Source organism: Equus asinus, chromosome 24 (genome assembly GCF_041296235.1).
Source record: "Equus asinus isolate D_3611 breed Donkey chromosome 24, EquAss-T2T_v2, whole genome shotgun sequence".
Lineage (NCBI taxonomy): Eukaryota > Metazoa > Chordata > Mammalia > Perissodactyla > Equidae > Equus > Equus asinus.
Genome location: NC_091813.1, coordinates 45,680,847 through 45,699,657, shown reverse-complemented (window position 1 = coordinate 45,699,657; position 18,811 = coordinate 45,680,847). Strand labels below are relative to the sequence as shown.

General features: G+C 37.1%; 2 protein-coding genes across 4 annotated transcripts in view; one reads left to right on the top strand and one right to left on the bottom strand.

Moving 5' to 3' along the window:
• METTL24 (methyltransferase like 24) overlaps nt 1–18,811 on the top strand; it is a 134,722-nt gene that overhangs the window by 99,174 nt on the left and 16,737 nt on the right. The window lies entirely within an intron of this gene.
• The window catches only part of CDC40 (cell division cycle 40), a 48,242-nt gene continuing 29,521 nt past the window's right edge, over nt 91–18,811 (bottom strand). The window contains exons 7-15 of the mRNA XM_014862557.3: nt 17,822–17,961; nt 16,913–16,987; nt 14,627–14,672; nt 12,465–12,566; nt 11,479–11,594; nt 11,089–11,222; nt 4,732–4,808; nt 3,083–3,227; nt 91–2,068 (exon numbers count right to left, since the gene is read on the bottom strand). Of these exons, the coding sequence (XP_014718043.2) occupies nt 1,891–2,068; nt 3,083–3,227; nt 4,732–4,808; nt 11,089–11,222; nt 11,479–11,594; nt 12,465–12,566; nt 14,627–14,672; nt 16,913–16,987; nt 17,822–17,961 (1,013 nt within the window). The 3' untranslated portion in view covers nt 91–1,890. The remainder of the gene's footprint in view (nt 2,069–3,082; nt 3,228–4,731; nt 4,809–11,088; nt 11,223–11,478; nt 11,595–12,464; nt 12,567–14,626; nt 14,673–16,912; nt 16,988–17,821; nt 17,962–18,811) is intronic.

Genomic DNA, 18,811 nt, shown 5'->3' with positions numbered 1-18,811 from the left:
TGACGCATTGAAAATCTGCAAATGGTTTCATCTAGTGTCTCAACAGAGTTGAAACTTAAAAGAAGACTAAAGAACCCAAAATTCTGATAATACTTTCTACAAAAATGCTTTATTTAAAAATATGATCTTTTAAAAAAAGAGAATTTTTATATACAGTTAGTTTAGAAACAGTCAAAAACACAACAAAATAAACCGAGATTTAGAAATTATGATTTGTAACATACACAATACTGGTGCTGAGCAAGATAGTTTAAATGTATGATTAATTCTTTTTGTCCCATCACATTTCAGTAATTCACATTTACTAAAACCCGTGGTTGGAAATAAAGAGGTCTTGTCTGAATTCTTTCCTCTTCAGGAAGTGGCAGCCACCCTTCCTGGCAGATACAGAAGGGGCAGCAGCTAGGCACTGTATTCTTATTTGAGTGCCTGTGTGTCCAAAAATATATCTCTATCACTTTTATTCTTTTTCTATTTTCTTCTTTGAAATTTATTTATATGTGGCTATAGTGCCTGGTCATCTCTATCACGCTTTTCTTTTTTTTAATTTTTAAAAATGGAAGTTCTAAGGGCAAGAAGCAGCAACTGCTATTGATAGCACAGGACTCGGTGCTAATGCCCTTAGGATATCAACATTCAACATGATTCTGGTCTCCAAGTCAGCATTCTGAGCACTATGAACCAATCTTTTTTTTAGCATGTGCCAAAATGTTTCAAATCACATTCAAACATCTAATACAGATTTGTAATAAAACAGGAGAAATGGCTTGTCAAACTAAAGTGCTATTAGCTACTATATTCAAGAGTAATCCTGATTTCACAATTTGAAGTTTTTAAACTTTTTCTTTTTTAACCAACCACAGTCACTGTTTCTCAAACCGGGGAACCCTAACCATCTTCCTGGAGTGTCAATTTTACTCAAAGATTTGGAAAGAAGTTGAAAACCTTTCTAATCTTAAAAAGTTCTGTCAAACATATTCGCAAGCAAAATCAGAATAATTTTAAAGATAAAACATACAACTTCAAAGAAATGACAAGTTGACATTTTGGACTATGCCCTCACACCCTATCTCCTATGAGGAGTATTTCAGTAGTAACATCTGTGAAGCAATGACCTAGGAGACCCTGATTTCTGAAAGTGTAGCCAGGTCCTTACTGACAGTAAATACTAATAAAATTCAGTCTTGACTCATTCTTTTGAGTTCCATCTTCAAAAATAACATAATTCTCTGATTGTACCAGTCTTGTCATACTGATCAGGAAGAAAGTCAACGAAAGAACTCTGGACTGATTTTTATTTTACATCGTTTAATAATTAGAGGAATGCTGCAGTTAGAGAAGATTGCTGGCTTACAACTAAAAATACACAACACATGTCGTAAAAAATAGTGGAACTCCTGAATCCGAAAGATTAGAACTCGACCCACTGAAAATAATGCGAACAGAAATTGTGGGTGGTTTTATCCTTCTTTCAGATTCACATTTAATTACATCATCCCTGCTCCTTACTTCCATTTCTGTTGAAGCAGTAAGTACACGGTACCCTTCTGAGTTATCTGTCTTTAATTATATTATCTCCTTCAGATAGATCCCCAGATCTACTAGGGATTCTTTCAGTATGTCATGGGGGTCAACCCAAACTGCCTGCCAACAATAACTACTTGTCAATTAGAAAGTCAATAGTCACTCTCTGTATAAAGTGAAGTTACCAATGAAATGATATAAGCCAAATTTGCAAAGGACATTTTTTTAAACAGTGGGTCAACTTTATAAGGCCATGTAAGGAAATCATAATCTGTAAATCAAGTCGTCATCCAACACATTTAATAATTAAATATAAATATGATACTGGATCAAAAATGATCCTAGGTAGTTTAGGGATTAATGAGGTTAATCCCACAGTTTAATGAGACCATCCCAACCACACGTGATGACTTTGGAGGTTTCGTGAGGATGCCACACTGCACCGATACACACTTTATCATGAGCTTTAAACCGACTGTAGAGTTTTGTAGTCTTCCAGTCCCAGATATTTAATTTTCCATTTCCATCTCCTGAAATCACATAACTACAATGGGAAGAAAAAATAAATTCAAATTATTCACACATCTTAAACTGGTAAAATGAATGAGGAACAGAGAAAGAGTTTATCTTTTTCACCTTAACATAAAAAAAAAATCAATGAGAATATACACTACTCAGTGAGAAAAACAAGGCAGAGCATAAAGTAGTCTATAATTTAAACTTCTACCTAAAACCCTCCCCATTGAGTAAATTTATTTTTAACTTGGAAGATTGGGAGACCCAGGGACCACAATGAATACAGTATTACAATTACTCTAGATACTCAGAAACAATGTAGAAACCAATTTCACACAGAGCCAGCAAACACGTTCAGATCTATACTACTGTATTAGGCTCTACCACCTTCATCATAATTTTTTGGCTTCAGCATCTTTTGAATACGTCTAAGACTGACTCAGAGGTAGGAGTCTAAGGCCCAATTAACAGGCTAAACTTAGTAGGTCACAGGAATTTCTGAACTACTTCTACTTAGATGTTTTAGCTTAGAAAGGGGGAATGAATGCAGAGTTCACTCTTAGAAAGACTCCAGGGCTTCACAAATCTAGTGTGACCTAAAAATATTCTGAAGCTGGATTTGAGGTGTCAGCAGGGAAAAGCTATAGTGAAGCTGTTAACTTCAACCCTGCAATACAGAACGAAGTCTTCTGGTGTTCATTCAATCACAGTCACATAGTGATTACAGTCCTGCTAGCCTTGCTTAGAAAAACAGAGAGAAAATAAGGCACTGCCTATATAGCAAGGGATTTATTATTTAGTTAAAGGGCACAGCACCAAGCAAGGTCTCTTGAAATCATATATAAGGAGATACAAGAACTTAAAAACGCAAAATGTAGTTTTCATAACTTGTTTTTGCCTTTTTGTCTGGTATTTTGACAGTCTGCACAGTTCTCATACAATTACATATGTGAAAGTGATTTGTAAAGTGGTGTTATTTGTACAACAATAGTTTATATTATCATATTTGAATATGAGAGTACATGAGAAGATTTAAACTTACCTCATGTCTGGGGAAAAGTCCACCTGACAAGCATAGCCTGCTACCATATGGCCCTTAAAGATTTTTTTCTTATTTAATCTAAATCTGTTCTGTGCTCCAAAAATTAAGATTTGGTTGTCCATTGATTGGCATGCTAGCCATTTCCCTGTAAATTCAATAAATGAGACATTTTAGAGAAAGACTGAAAATTTTAAAAAGACTTTATTTTAAATGTGTTCAGTCATTAATATTTTGATCTCAACTACTTTATAATAATAGGAAAATGAATTTACCATACCATCTATGAAGTATTACAAATGGGTCCCTATATATACTCTATTATATATAGAGTAGTGAATTTTGCTCATACAAGCATATGTCATGGAGTACTCTCTATATAAAAGCTTTTTTTTGTTGTTTAAATAAGGACATATGGAAATTCTGAGTTTAGCACTAATAGAACTAAACTAAAATTTTATGAAATGAAATTAATTTGTACTAAGTATAGACAATAGAACCATGGGGAGAAAGAGACTTACCGATGTTAATTATGGGGAAAAAAAGATTAACTTTAGGTGAGAAAACCTAGGATTATTAAATAAAACTGTATGAAAAAAAGAGATGATTAAAAAAATTGTAGTAAGTGTTGCTGGAAGGCCACACTGTCTTTATCTACCCAGGATTCACGATGGCCCCTAGCACCTAAACTACAGTATCTTCTTGCATCCTATATACTTACAGACATTATTAACCAAGGGGATGATCCTAACAATGCTCATAGTCTGAGTGGGTAAATGGCCTTGTTCAAGATGGGCACAGTATTTGTAATGGATGATTTAAAAATATACTACATGAAAGGTAGATGCATGACGGCAAATGTGACAAAGTATACAATAGGGTGATTATCAAAATAGGACCCAGTTAGGTTGTTCTTCTCATAAAAATCAGGGCATTTGGCAAATGATCACCAATTTGCCTGTGGCAGATGCCCTGATGGAAGAGCCAACTACTTGTTGCCTCCTCTTCCTTGCTCTAGCCTTACAGTAGCTACGTGAGTTTATTGGCTTTGACGACAATACTGCCCAAACATGAGATCCTCCACTTTAATACCCTCATGCAGAGCTATAATCGTATCAGTATACTGTCAATATATCTGCAGTATGAATTACCTTGTACTTAAAAGGCAACAGTTTATTGAATAGAAAACAGTATTAAATAGATTTCTCTCTTTTCTTTTTGCCTGAGAAAATCTTTTATACTAAGTGCTAAGGTGTTCTCATTATGGGGAATCAGACTAAAATTTTCTATCTCCTGAATGAAAAAGAGCTCCCAGTAAATTACTAAACGAGATGTTGAACATGATTCTGTTCGAAGGAGAATTATTAACAAAAAAGCCCCCTGATTCTCAGATGGAAATCCTTAGATGCTCAGTCATGTTAGTTGCAAATCATTGTTTCTTTTATTTTTATTTTTTCCAAAAACAAGAGAATGGGTGAGGTGGCTCACATATGCAAACCAGTGATTATTTCTAACATTGGAAAGATTTCCTTCTATAAGTATGGCACACAGACAGACCTCCCCTAGGAGGGAATGGCCAAGGTTCTTTGAATACAGAAATCACACCGTGTCCTCGATGCTCATTTAGAAACACATGCTATCTACTAACTCACCATTTGGAGACAAAGTCACTGCGGGCATTGAGTGCATACTGGGTTCTGCTATATACTTGAAATCCACAGGGATATCCCTAAAAGTTAAAAATAGCATATCAGAGTAAGTAATTTTAAAAAGCACTTTCAGAATAATTATCTCTGAAACAAAAGAGATACTCTTGAAATCATATATTTAATAAATTTTTCATGAAACTTCCCAGAGGAAGGACAATCACAAAATGACATTCTATTGATTATAAATCTTTTACTTCACAAATGACTTTCCATGACAATTATAACAGTGTCAGTGATTTAGTTTTCAAGCTCTAGCTGATTTACACTTTGACCTTCATGTTACAAAATCTGTTACTGGAAGTTCTTTAATAATGAGCTCATCTAAAAACGTACCATGGTAGGCAGCAGCAAGATGTCTGAGGCAAGCCTACAGGGAAGTATTCTTATTTTACCTGCCAGTCAATCTTGTTACTCTGCAAGCAGGTGAGAGTGCTAAAGAGCCTTCAGCAATGCAGGTGGATGGTAGGCAAAGCTGTAAAGGGATTGGCAAGCAGGTTGAGCCCATCTAGAAATAATGAGATTTCTGGAGGGGTAAGGGAGATAAATGCTTGGTACCCGGCCATCTTCTGTTTTCAGTTTACATGTAAAGTATTCCAAATTTGTATGGTGCAGGAGAAAAAGCATTACAGAAATTCTCATGTGAATGACACAGAGGAATAAACAAAAACAACAAAAATCTAACACTAGTCGCTTAAATCTAGAACCATCAAAGGTTCTAAGTGCCTTTTCATTTTTAATATTCTTCGTGATAAAAAATTCTTTAGTAATTCTGAAGGATTTTGATCTTGTTGCTTTTCATTAGAGACCAGAAATGTTTTTTACAGAGTAATGTGTGGGAAATGTAATCTAATAAATAACACAGAATATAAAGCAGCAATTTCAATTTCAAACTATGGTTCAAGTCCAGTACTTTGATCAATTGGAAAATAATAATAATAAATTAATCAATTAACAATTTATTATCTAATTAATTAATAATGTAATAATAATAATAATTATTAGTCTTTAAGTAAGGATTTTCTCTATCCATATATCCATCCATCCAGAAGAAGGAACAAATGATTAGAAAAAACTTCTATCAGGGTCTTGGTTAGAGGAAAAAAATTTCGGGTATATCCTGGGAATAGTACCATTTATCAGATCTCCAAACCTTTATATCTCTAAGGTACCAATGAGAACTGACATTCAGAGTGACGCAAATATACTGAAAAGAGTCTCAATTTGAAAAAGGTTCAACTGTTTTTCCCTCCTCCTATTTATTATTAGTGGCTAATAATTTTATAACATGGATTAAAACATAAGAACACTTTCTAAATTAAATTAACCATAGTTCAGGCCCATATCAAGCACTGTGTTACTAAAAGTAAACCAAAGATTTTAAACAGATCCCTTATTTCAAGGACTCTTGGTACAATGAGCTCTAGAACAAGAAATGAATTTGAACACTCTGTGAACTTCATTATTTCTAGTAAAAATGCCTGCTAGGCATAGTTATATTTAATAAACACAACAATGTTTTCTAATTAGAAACTGTAATTCAGTATAATAAGCTAGTAACTTATATCTAACAAACAATCTTCAGTCTGGAAATGAAATCATTGAAAAAACCCTAACAAAAAGCTACGAAATTTTAAAGCTAAAAGATAAATAGTAGTGTCAACTTCTGTAAAATTTTCTTTCAAAAATATTTTAACAAAATAAATACCTTTGGGAGAAAACATGTCTATGACATCTCATCAATTTAGCCGATTAGAATACCCAAGGCTGCTGAATATCTAATTATAATCTCTTATTCTCCTTTAAAATTGTATAATAGTCTTAGTTTGTATAGTAGAGCTTTTCCTTTAAGATCAGGAACAACACAAGGGTGTCCACATTCGCCACTTGTAGTCAACATAGTACTAGAAGTCCTGGGCGGAGCAATTAGGCAAGAAAAAGAAAGAAAAAGTATCCAAACAAAGGAAAAGGTAAAACTGTCCCTATTTGCAGATGACATGAAACTATACTATATGTTGAAAATGCAAAAGACTCCATCAAAAAACTGTTAGAGCTAATGAAGTCAGTAAAGCTGCAGGATACGAAATCAATATACAAAAATCAGTTGTGTTTCTATACACTAATAATGAACTACTGGAAAAAGAAATTAAGAAAACAGGTCCATTCATAATAGCATCAGAAACAATAAAATACCTGGGAATAAATTTAACCAAGAAGGTGAAAGATCTGTACACTGAAAATTATGAAACACCAATGAAGGAAACTAAAGAAGACATAAATAAATGGAAAGATATTCTGTGTTCAGGGATTGGCAGACTTACTGTTGTTAAAACGTCCACACCACCCATAGTGATCTACAGATTCAATGCAACACCTACCAAAATTCCAATGGCATTTTTCACAGAAATGGAACAAACAATCCTTAAATTCATAGAGAACTACAAGACTCTGACTAGCCAAAGCAATCCTGAGAAAGAACAAAGCTGGAGGCATCAGGCTGCCTGATTTCAAACCATATTACAAAGCTATAGTAATCAAAACAGTATGGTATTGGCATAAAAACAGACACATAGATCAAATGCAAGAGAATGGAGAGCCCAGAAATGAACCCATGCATATATAGTCAATTAATTTTCAACAAAGGTGCCAAGAATATACAATGGAGAAAGGACAGTCTCTTCAATAAACAGTGTTGGGAAAACTTGATATCCACATGCAAAAGAATGCAAGTGGACCCCTATCTTACACCATACGCAGAAATCACCTCAAAATGGACTAAAGACTTGAACATAAGACCTGAAACTGTAAAACGCCTGAAGAAAACACAGGGGATAAGCTCCTGGACATTGGGCTTGGCAATGATTTTTTGGGTTTGACAGCTTAAGCAAAGGCAACAAACACAAAAATAAACCAGTGGGACTACCTCAAAATAAAAAGCTCTGTACAGCAAAGAAAACCATCAATGAAATGAAAAGGTAACCTAGGGAATGGGAGAAGATATTCGCAAACCACATACCCGATGGGGTCAATATCCAAAATATACAAGGAATTCATATAACTCACCAGCAAAAAACCAAATAACTCAATTAAAAAATTGGCAAAGGGCCTGAATAGAGACTTTCCCATAGAAGACAAAAAATGGCCAATGGGTACATGAAAAAGTGCTCAACATCACTAATCATCAGGGAAATGCAAATCAAAACCGCAATGAGATATCACCTCACACTTGTTAGGATAGCTATCATCAAAAAGACAAGAGATGATAAATGCTGGTGAGGATGTGGAGAAAAAGGAACCCTTGTGCATTGTTGCAGGAATGTAAACTGGTGCAGCCACTATGGAAGTATGGAAGTTCTTCTTGAAATTAAAAATAGATCTACCATATGATCTATCAGTCCTACTTCTGTATCTATATCCAAAGGAGACGAAATCACTATCTCAAAGAGATATCTGTACTCTCATTTTCAATGCAGCATTATTCACAATAGCCAAGGTATGGAAACAACCAAGTGTCCACTGATGGATGAATGGATAAAGAAAATGTGGTATTTATATACACAAGGGAATAAAGAAGGAATGCTGACATTTGCGACAACATGGATGAACCTGGAGGGCTTTATGCTAAGTGAAATAAGCCAGAGAAAGACAAATACTGTATGGTATCACTTACATATGCAATTGAAAAAAAAAGGTCAAATTCATAGAAACAGAGAGTAGAATGATGGTTGCCTGGGCCTGAGAGGGTGGGGAAATAGGGCGAGGCCAGTAAAAGGGTACAAATTTAGCTGTATGATGAATAAGGTCTGGGGATTTAAAGTATAACATAGTGACTATAGTTGATAATACTGTATTATATAATTGAAATTTGCTAAGAGAGTAGAACTTAAGTGTTCTCACTAAACAACAACAAAAGGTAAATATGTGAGCTGATGAAAGTGTTAACTCATGGTGGGAATCTTTTCTCAATGTATATCAAATCATTATGTTGTATACTTTAAATATATTATAATTTTATTTGGCAATCATACCTCAATAAAGCTGGGGGAAAAAAAAGAACTCAAGCTTTGGAATCAGTTTGATCTGAGTCTGAATTTTGGGCCTTTCATGTCTTGTGGAACCTCGGGCAAATTATTTAACCTATCTTAGTTTCCTTATTTATAAAACAGGAATAACAAACAAAACTATGACATGAAATGAAATAGTTCACACAAAATGCTTAGCATGCCTGGCAGATAGAAAGGGTTCAACAAATGTAGCATCATTCATAATTATGGCAACAATGATTTCCTTAGATATTCAGTGCACACTACAAGCCAGGTACTGTGCTGGTGCTGGGGACAGATGGAGAGCATGACTGACACACTTCTTTCTCTCATGGTTAAGAACTTGTCAGGGAAGAGGGACAAATAAGCAAGCACTAAAAAGCTGTGGGAAGCAAAAGACTGTGGGGGATGATAGAGAAGAGGCACCTATCCTCAGAGAGGATTGGCTGGGAACGCTCCAATAGCAAGTGAGGATTAAATTGAAATCTAAAGGATGTCATCACTTATAATAAAACAGTATTATGACTCTTAAGAGTATTTCTTAAGCTCTGAGAAGGAAAAAAAAAGAAACATGCTAACATCACCCCTTAATCTAATGAAAATATTTTGCTGACCAATGCTCTATTTTAGAACACACACACACACACACACACGTGTTCTTAAAGCCCTGTAATTGGTGCATTATTTAAATATTTACCAATTTCTTTTATACAACTGCATATTTTAAAATGGAGCTGAAATATCAACTGAAGACAGAAACATTTGAAAGTTTAAGTACAATCAAACTGTTAAAATATATAAACAAAACAAGGACATGTATGTTTATTCTCTGGAGTATCGTGAAAATGATCTAAGGTGGCTCATACAAAACTTAGTGTTCATGTCAGATTCTCTGCATGTGACATCATTTCTGAAGTAAGAAAGATCTCAGTTATAAGATAGTCTCCAATCATGGACCTTAAGGATGACGCTAAGACTAAATACAAAGTACAGTCATCTCTTCCTTAATTGGGGGTAATCTGAAGGGGTGTACTGGTGGTGAGTGTGGGAGAAACTACAGTTAAATTACATTAAATATTCAATTATCCAAATTGCCCTAAAAATGGTTAGGAACCTGCTCACCTCCCCAAAGGGACTCAGTTTTAGGAGGAAACTACTGGCTGTAGTTCAAGGCTTCCCACTTCCTAGAGCAGAACAAGTGCTGGGGGTGGGAAGGCACACTCTCTAGTCCCTGCAAGGCTGCACCCACAGTTGAGCTGTGCTCCATCACTGACTAAAACACAAGACAGGTTCCAACCAAACATTCATTTTAACAAAAAGATTACTATGCATTTCTTTGTAAATTATAAAACATGATCTATGATCCTTGGTGAAACCAGCTTTAGTATTTCTTCCCTTTATAAAAGTGTTTTTTTTTTTTTCCTCTAGGAAAGCACAACTAACCAATATATTCTGATTATATTCTACAAGTAAAACATTTGTTTTCTACCATTACGGGCTATGAATGGTAGGACGCAGGGGTCATGATATGGGGCAGTTTTCAGTACTGAATAATCCTAATGCAGTCATTTAAAAAAGTAAGAGTGGGGCTGGCCCTGTGGTGCAGCGGTTAAGTTTGCTCGTTCTGCTTCAGTGGCCTGGGGTTTGCCAGTTTGGATCCTGGGTGTGGACCTACGCACCACTTATCAAAGCGATGCTGTGGCAGGCATCCCACATAGAAAGCAGAGGAAGATGGGCAGGGATGTTAGCTCAGGGCCAGTCTTCCTCAGCAAAAAGAGGAGGATTGGCAGCAGATGTTAGCTCAGGGCTAATCTTCCTCAAAAAAAACCAACTAAGAGATTTTTCAGTATTTTCTCTGAGTTGGTTCTGAGGCCAGGCTCTTATGCTGAATCCCTATTGTAACCAATATAGTCTATACATTTCTGGCTCCCACTTCTCATCAGTCGTTTGCAAAGACAAGTAAGATCCCTAACAAAGAACATAAAACAGCACACAATATGAACTTCTCACCACTTGAAGAAAATGACTCAAAATACATATCCTCTAGATAGACTATCCAAAGACGATGAAAGGTAGCATGTTTAAATTTTTATTCCCATATTCTGGGTATTTAAATAGTTAAGACAGTTTGACTGGCAAGCCAGAGATCACAGTTGTGAAAATATTCAAACGGTTGTATATCATCAGGCTTTGCCTTCGGTTACAAATTTATAAATTGCTTGCCTTATATAAATCAGATTTTCTACTGATAGAAACTCACCATTCCCAAACTCTTAGGCTCTTATCATCAGATGTGCTCACAAATCTCCTGTTCTCATCAACAAAAACAATGGTGTTGACAGCTCCCAAATGCCGATCATATTCCTGCACAATTTCTCCACTTCGAATGTCCCACTGTATATCAAACAAAAGAAGAGGTAACGTCAGAAGTGGAGCAGATTTAAGAAAATGAACAAAGTCATAATTACAGAAAGGGGAGAAGGAAAAGGTCTCCAACATCATGTTTTCATGACTTCACTGTTTTCTACTAAGAATAGGGCATCAGCAGTCCCTAAAAGTAACAAACATTAAACAAGCTAATATTCCTTGCTCCATCCTGATATAACATAAAGCTCAGGAATCTTAATGAAAATATTGTGAGAAGACTTACTTGCACAATCTTTTTATCAGACATCCCAGCCACAAAGAGATTTTGCTTATCTTCATCAGGATTAAATTTGACACAGTAGGGTACTTTTCGATTTGTAAATCTTGATATACACTGTCCTAAAACCAAAGACCCAAGTCAAAGTAGGTAAAATAAATTTAACCACTTAAAGATTAAGATCCAGAGATCATCTGCTTAACACATTTTGAGGAAGGACAGCCTGCTTATTCTTTACTGTAAATGACATTGTTTTCTTTTCATGGATTTTTAATGGTTAAAAATAATTTTTTCAGAAGTAAATCAGTGTCATCACCTGCAGAAAAGATAAAGCCCTCCACGTGATTACAGTGTGCAGCCAGAGCTGAGGAGCGCTGCTGAAGAGGCTGAGGGAATGGGCTTTGGCATGAGTGACCTGGGTTTGAACCCAATTTGGCTATTTACTAGTTGCGTGACCCTGGGAAAGTTACCTCTTTAAGCCTCAATTTCCTCATCTTAAAACTCAGCAAGATGAAAGATGATTTTCTATATAAAAGTATATTAGCCACAATGTACTGATGCAATTAATACGTCTGTGACTGTGGAAAACCAATTGGCCCATGGAACTTCAGATTTACAGTTTAATCAATTTGGGCAATCAAATTTAATTCTGTTCATCAGACATTTATTGTGCTTCTACCAAGCACAATGCAGTATGCCAGGTGATGTAGGGGAACAAAAAGATCAATTAAATGGTCTATGGAAGATTCCAAATTTGCTTGTGTATCAACATGTTCGCTTCATAAATCATATTTGGTGGAAACAAAGTTTCATAGTGAAAGAGCCTCCTTATATAGCTGAGTTTCAACTCTACATTTTGTGATATTAGCTGATAGTCAATGGTATGAGAACCAGCAGTTAAAGGTACCATTTTGCCACAGAGGACCACCCACATTGTTTCATTTATAAATGCTAATTTAAAGATAAATACATATGAGTATGTGAGCTCTTACCTGTCTCAGTGTCCCAGAGCTTCAGATACCTGTCATAAGCTGCACTGAGGAACTGTGTCCCTGCAGTATTAAAGCAGATGTCCCTCACAGCTTTACTGTGACCTAAAGGCAGAGACAACAGAAGGGGAGTTGAGGTGAAGTATCTTCTCTTAAAATAGAAGAGAAACAGCATGAAACAATGGTTTCAAGCCACTCACTGAGTCAAAATCACCAGAACCCTGTCCCGATTTACTGACTCAGAATGAGTGACGTGTGTGCTTGGGAATGGAGGTGCTTTCCCCACACTCCCTTCAAAAGGCTGCTCAGGTGATTCCGATGCATAACGTTAGGTAAGACCAAGAGAAAAGATCTAATATCTTCTTCTGAAAGTCTGTCATGGCAATCTCTTAATATGTAATACATACAACTGATGACTAAACAGCCAAGAATTTAAGGAAACATAATAGGCCAATTACTGCCAATGAAAGAAATGACTGGTGACATTTTGGAGGTTCACTCAGGTTACTCACCAAGCTGGAGATGAAAACAAGGTGCCCTGAACCTAAAGTTCATGAAAATTGTAGCCCTTGTTCAATAACTACATATTTCTTTTCTTACATTACTAAATTTCATAGAAATGGATTTAGAATCTCAGAGACTAAGCCTTTTTGAAAACAAACATTAACTTCTATTTTGTTTTAAGATGGCATTTTGACAATAAATTAACTTTAAGGTGCTTTTCCTGGAAATCAATCTTGCCAGACCAATCAACTCTGTTGAAAGGTTTTGTTGCTGTTAGTGCTGTCGAGTGGATTCTGACTCCTTGTGACTCTGTACAGCAGAGCAGAACCAGAACTGCCCCTCTTTTTGCGCCATCCTCTCACCTTCTAGTACTATATCAGACAATGCTCTGCTGCTATTCACAGGGTTTTCATGGTCAATTTTTCTGGAAGTGGGTGGCCAAGTCCTTCCCAGTCTGTCTTAGTCTGGGAGCTTCACGGAAACCTGTCTACCATGGATGACCCTGCAGGTATTTGACATGCTAGCTTTGAGCATCACATCAACACGCAGTGCCACAGTATGACAATCAACAGACAGGTGGTGTGTGGTTCCCTGACCGGAAATGATCTTGGGCCATGGCAGACAGAACACGGAACCTTAACCACTAGACAGCCAGGGTGGGCTTTTCAAAGCTACAGGGACATATAAAATGTGGTTAAATGAAAGCAAAAACTTTTCTATTTTTTACCGCCCCACCATGACTGACACTACCGAGTACAATTATAGAAAATGGGCATGGCACAAATTGTCCACCGCACACAGCAGCCCTGAACCACCTCAACTCTAGTCAGGCAGTATGTGCCATGGCAATGAGGCCTTCTTTTCTATAGCAGGAGTCCTGGTCAGAGCTGCTATCATCTTCCTAAGTAGGAAATTTTCAGTTTTCCACTGAAAAACTGTCTGCCAGTGCAGGGGAGACAGATGGGAATCAAATCCACTCCATCTGCAGCAGACATTTTGTTCCCCTGGACCTGCTGAGAGCCTCCGCACAAGGCTTCCTGGAGGCGGCTACAGCGTCTCGGGCAGTATTTATTTGTGCAGTGAGGTCCTAAGATCATAACAAAGCCCTGCAGAGTGGACTCCTGCTTGAATCTAAAAACAGAGGCACTACGATGCACACAAATAGTGTTCCAATGTGGTACAGTTAAGTTCAGAAATGTAACTAGCCTTCACACGAAATCCGACAAAGACAACAAAGTATTCTCTACCGAAAAGGCTCATCTGCCACAAAGCTGTCCTCTCTTTGGCCTCTTCTTTCCTTTAGGAGTTCTCTCAATCTCATCCTTTTACATGCTTTAGTTGCCAATTCCCAACCCTTCTTCAAAGCTTAACATTTGGCAATCTAATTGCTTACTGGACATTTTCATCTCAATATCCCAAAGGCAGCTCAAATTCAATGAGTCTGAAACTTCCTGATCCTCTTACACTCCCTCTCTTGGTGAGTGGCACCACCATTCACACAGCCACCTGGGAGTATGAGTAAGTCTCCCCCTGCAAGACCCAGCTCAAGTCTAAGAAGACCTTCCTTCACATGAGTGTAGTAAAATCGCTGTCAATGATGTTATCTTAGTTTAAAAAGTCTTTCCAAACAGATCTATAGCCAGAGAAAAAAGAAGCATTACCAATAAATGTTCGCAGACAGCGCCTGTCTCCATAAACCTCCCATAGCTGGGGAAAAAACAACACACAAAAAATATACATTTAATGTAAGACTTTGATAAAATCACAACTTTCAATCATTAACAATAGCCACATGTTGGCTCCATGTGTGCATATCTGTGTGTGTACAAGGGATTTAACCAAAGGCATTACACATCATTAAACATACTGCTTGGTGCTGCTAGTCTGTGTTGCTCTATTTGGATTAGACTTACACACACACACACACACACACACACACACACACACATACGGACTAAACTTTGAAATCTCATATTTAAAGATATATCGAAATATCTAGAGAACTTAACTTAGATGGAGCTAATACAGGTAATTTTCATTTCCTTCATGTTCTTTTCTATAATTTGATATATTTTCTACGATGAAAAGTTTCTATTTATACAATATTATGAAGTACTTTTAAAAAATTAAATGTTATTAAAACTGCCATGTTGGGGCCGGCCCTGTGGCGTGGTGGTTAGGATCAGTGCACTCTGATTCAGTGGCCTGAGTTCGTGGGTTCGGATCCCAGCTGTGGATCTATACCACTAGTCAGCCATGCTGTGATGGTGACCCACATACAAAATAGAGGAAGATTGGCACAGACGTTAGCTCAGAGCTAATCTTCCTCAAGCAAAAGAAGAGGAAGATTGGCAACAGATGTTAGCTCAAGGTGAATCTTCCTCAGAAAAAAACCCCCCAAAAACAAAAAAACCTTCCATGTTTATAACATTTTGGTACTAAAAGTTTTTTTTATTTTTAACTTTTCTGAAGTAATGAATATTACAGAAGCTGTATGAAAATGATGATGTAGACTAAGATGTAATAGGCTCATAATTCTCATCATGTCTACAAAGAATCAACACAATAGCTTCAAAACTACCTTTACTCTTGCCTGCCTCAAATCCAGTGCTCAACAATGCTGCTAGTGCTCTAAGATAGAAAGCATTTCCTGGCCACCCAGTGCCAACAGGATCAAGTCTCAGTTCCGGCAGCATACCAGGACCTGCTGATCCCTTGCCTATGACTATAGTCATTCTGTGTCTCTCTCAGATTTTAGACTCCAGCAACCACACAACTTGGTTCTCAGCACAACCATGCTGCTTCAGTCTATTCACTCTTTTCAGACATACTTCACTCCCTACGCACCCCCCTCTTTACTTAGTTACCTTCCTATTGAGGTAGGCTTCCTCCTTGAAACCAGAACACCTTGTGCCTGCCTCTATAAAGATCATTTATGTCATAATGAAATGATCACCCTACAGACAGGGATAGTGTCTTAATAATTCTTTATCCTCAGCCCCTTACACATAATATGTTTATACAAGTGAACTAAACTGAATTCTATGCTTTTCTTAACGGGTCAAAGAGAAGACCATAATCTCAATTAACATAGTTTGTATAAAGTGAAAGTTAAAGGAAATTAAGAGTTTTTACTCAAAACTGTTGATCTGTCATTATAAGCTACTAGAGACAAATGCCTAAACGGCTGCTCTCATCAAAAGCAGCTGCCTTATTTATACATTGTTAATATCCGTGAATTATTTACAAAGAATAAAAGTTTAACGATTCAACTTGCCAAGCCCCAATGGCATTATAGGGTTGATATTTATTGACCATCATAATGATCTGGACACAGAAGACACAAAAGAGATAAGAACTATTCTCCTAGATTTAAGATTTTTAAAAGGCCTTCCTCATATTCAAGTTGACATGCACTGGCAACTGGGTTTTCTCTATCACCCCTTCTACGGCTGAACATCAGCTAAAGGTAGAGCTCCCCAAGACTGGAAAAAGTGGGAGAAGAGTCTGGGAGGAGTTCTACTTGATGCCTACTAGCATTTAGAAGAAAAAGGATGAATTATATTACCTACTCTCTAAAAATGGGATTTCTATCACATGTCCTCTCTACCTCAAAAGGCTCTGAGGAACAAATGAACTCAGTTACATATGCAAAGCCTCTATAAAAATGCATTATTAGTGATTAAATATTTATGTGTCTAAAGCCAAAGGGATTGATTACATTGTAATCAGTCATGGAAGCTTAAAAAAGAGCCTAGTGAACTGGACCACAGAGCCATATTTCAACCAACATGTTTGGAAGCAGTTCATAAAGGCTGCCTTCACAGGGCCTAAGAGAAAAAATTAGCCTCTGCCTGCCTAACAAACCCAAATTTATATATAATTAACCAAAGAGACTTAACCAAAGCACTAGCTTTGCAGCACTCCTCCTGTTACTGAAAACTCACCTTAATTTTACAGTCCATGGAACAAGACAGCAATAAATGGCCGGAGAGAGGAAACAGTCTGACTGCGCTGACGCCCTATGAAAAGGTATCACAGCTGTCAATCAGAAGCACTCTAAAGTCAGCTAAAATTGAACACACGGAAAGGGCGGGATATTTTCAAGCAACTTAATCTACTACTCTTCTTCATTCCAGAAATCATGCCACAGAATCACCCTCATTAGTATTCTTAAAGCAGCCCTTACTGACACTAAGCTTTTGAAGGTGTTTTTTTTAACCTTTAATGTTGACTTCCTCGCCCAAGGGAATTCTTAGTCAACCAAGCTGCTGATGCCCCGACTCCTATCCTTCTTTTACTCAGTCTCTTTGCTCTTTGCCAAGAGCTGAAAATTGTCAGTTGGAATAGTGCAGACGACAAAGAATATCAACATGTAAAGTCTTCAAGTAACTCGTCTCTGCGTTAGTTTAACTGTTACCATAGTTTATAAACCAGGGAGCATCTAATCTTCTCTGAAGTGTGATAACCCCAAGAGCTAAGGCAAAATTACTGAGGCTTTGGTGCTAGTAGCAGCCCATTATTCACTGACTAGGTGCCCAAGAGGACGCAGGCTGTAGCAGAAACTTGTGGAGAGAGGCCTGGGCCACCATAAGGGGCCAGGACACCAAATCATGAATGCTTATGTCATGGCCCACCCAGATGACCTTGAAGACTGAGTGACCAATGTACTTGTGACCAATACATGTGGTGACCTCCAAAGCCAACTCAGGTTTACCTTCAATTTGGCTTCCTTGCTCCATCTTCACTTCCCTACATGTTTACCAGAAATACTGAAGGTTCCATATCAACAGCTGAAACTTTCTGTTGGCTTCATTATTATGCATTACAACAAACAAAAACAACCAACTGCTTACCTTTGTGTGTCCGGACCACACATGAATTTGTTTTTTGGGAAGATAACACTTCTCAGGTGGCACAGTTGACCGCAGATTGACACCAACATCCTGAGGTATGTGAAGATAGGACCTGCCTTGATAGTCATACATTTCTTTAACTGAAATAAGAACGCAAAGGAAAGCAGTGAATACGAGCCATAGTCATGAAATCTATATTCTTCTTTTTTTTTCTGCTGAGGAAGATTAGCCCTGAGCTAACATTTGTACCAATCTTCCTTCACTTTATGTGTGGGTCGCTGCCACAGCATGGCTGATGAGTGGCATTAGGTACGCACCCAAGATTGAACCTGCAAACCTGGGCTGCTGAAGCAGAGTGCGCTGAACTTAACCACTACACCATGGGGCTGGCCCCAAAATCTATATTCTTAAAATGATAACTAACATTTTATTCATAGGGATATCATTCCATATCAAAGTTTAAGTAATAATACTCTGATGGTAAAACCAAGAGTCAGTTAAAATTTAGTTGCCTGAAATCATTGCTATTATTTACAATTAGAGATATTATTTTGGAATTCCTAAACATCCAGAGAATATCAGACCTTTAAATAAGATGTATACTTCTTTTACTCAGTTACACACTTTAGTGCTATATAAAAAAGACTTCACTGCAGTATAATTATAGTGAGAGAAGAAGAGACAATAGTTGGGCCTTCTAAGTCACTGGCAAAGAACCAGAAGCAAAACAGAATAAACAGAAAGTTAAAACAAAACAAAAAATATCAATTATCCCTTTTCCCCTGCTTTCCTCTTTTATGCCCTTCCAGGTTCTTTTCCCATTCTCTTTTCTACTTTCAACACAGATTTTACAATAAAGCCACTTGTGGGAACTAAATAACATGGTGTATATAAAGCATGCCTGGCACAGAGTAGGTATTCAATAAATGGTGGCTGTCATTGTTGTTATGGCTGCCAAGCACCACAGAACTACAAAGATTCCTTGAAGAT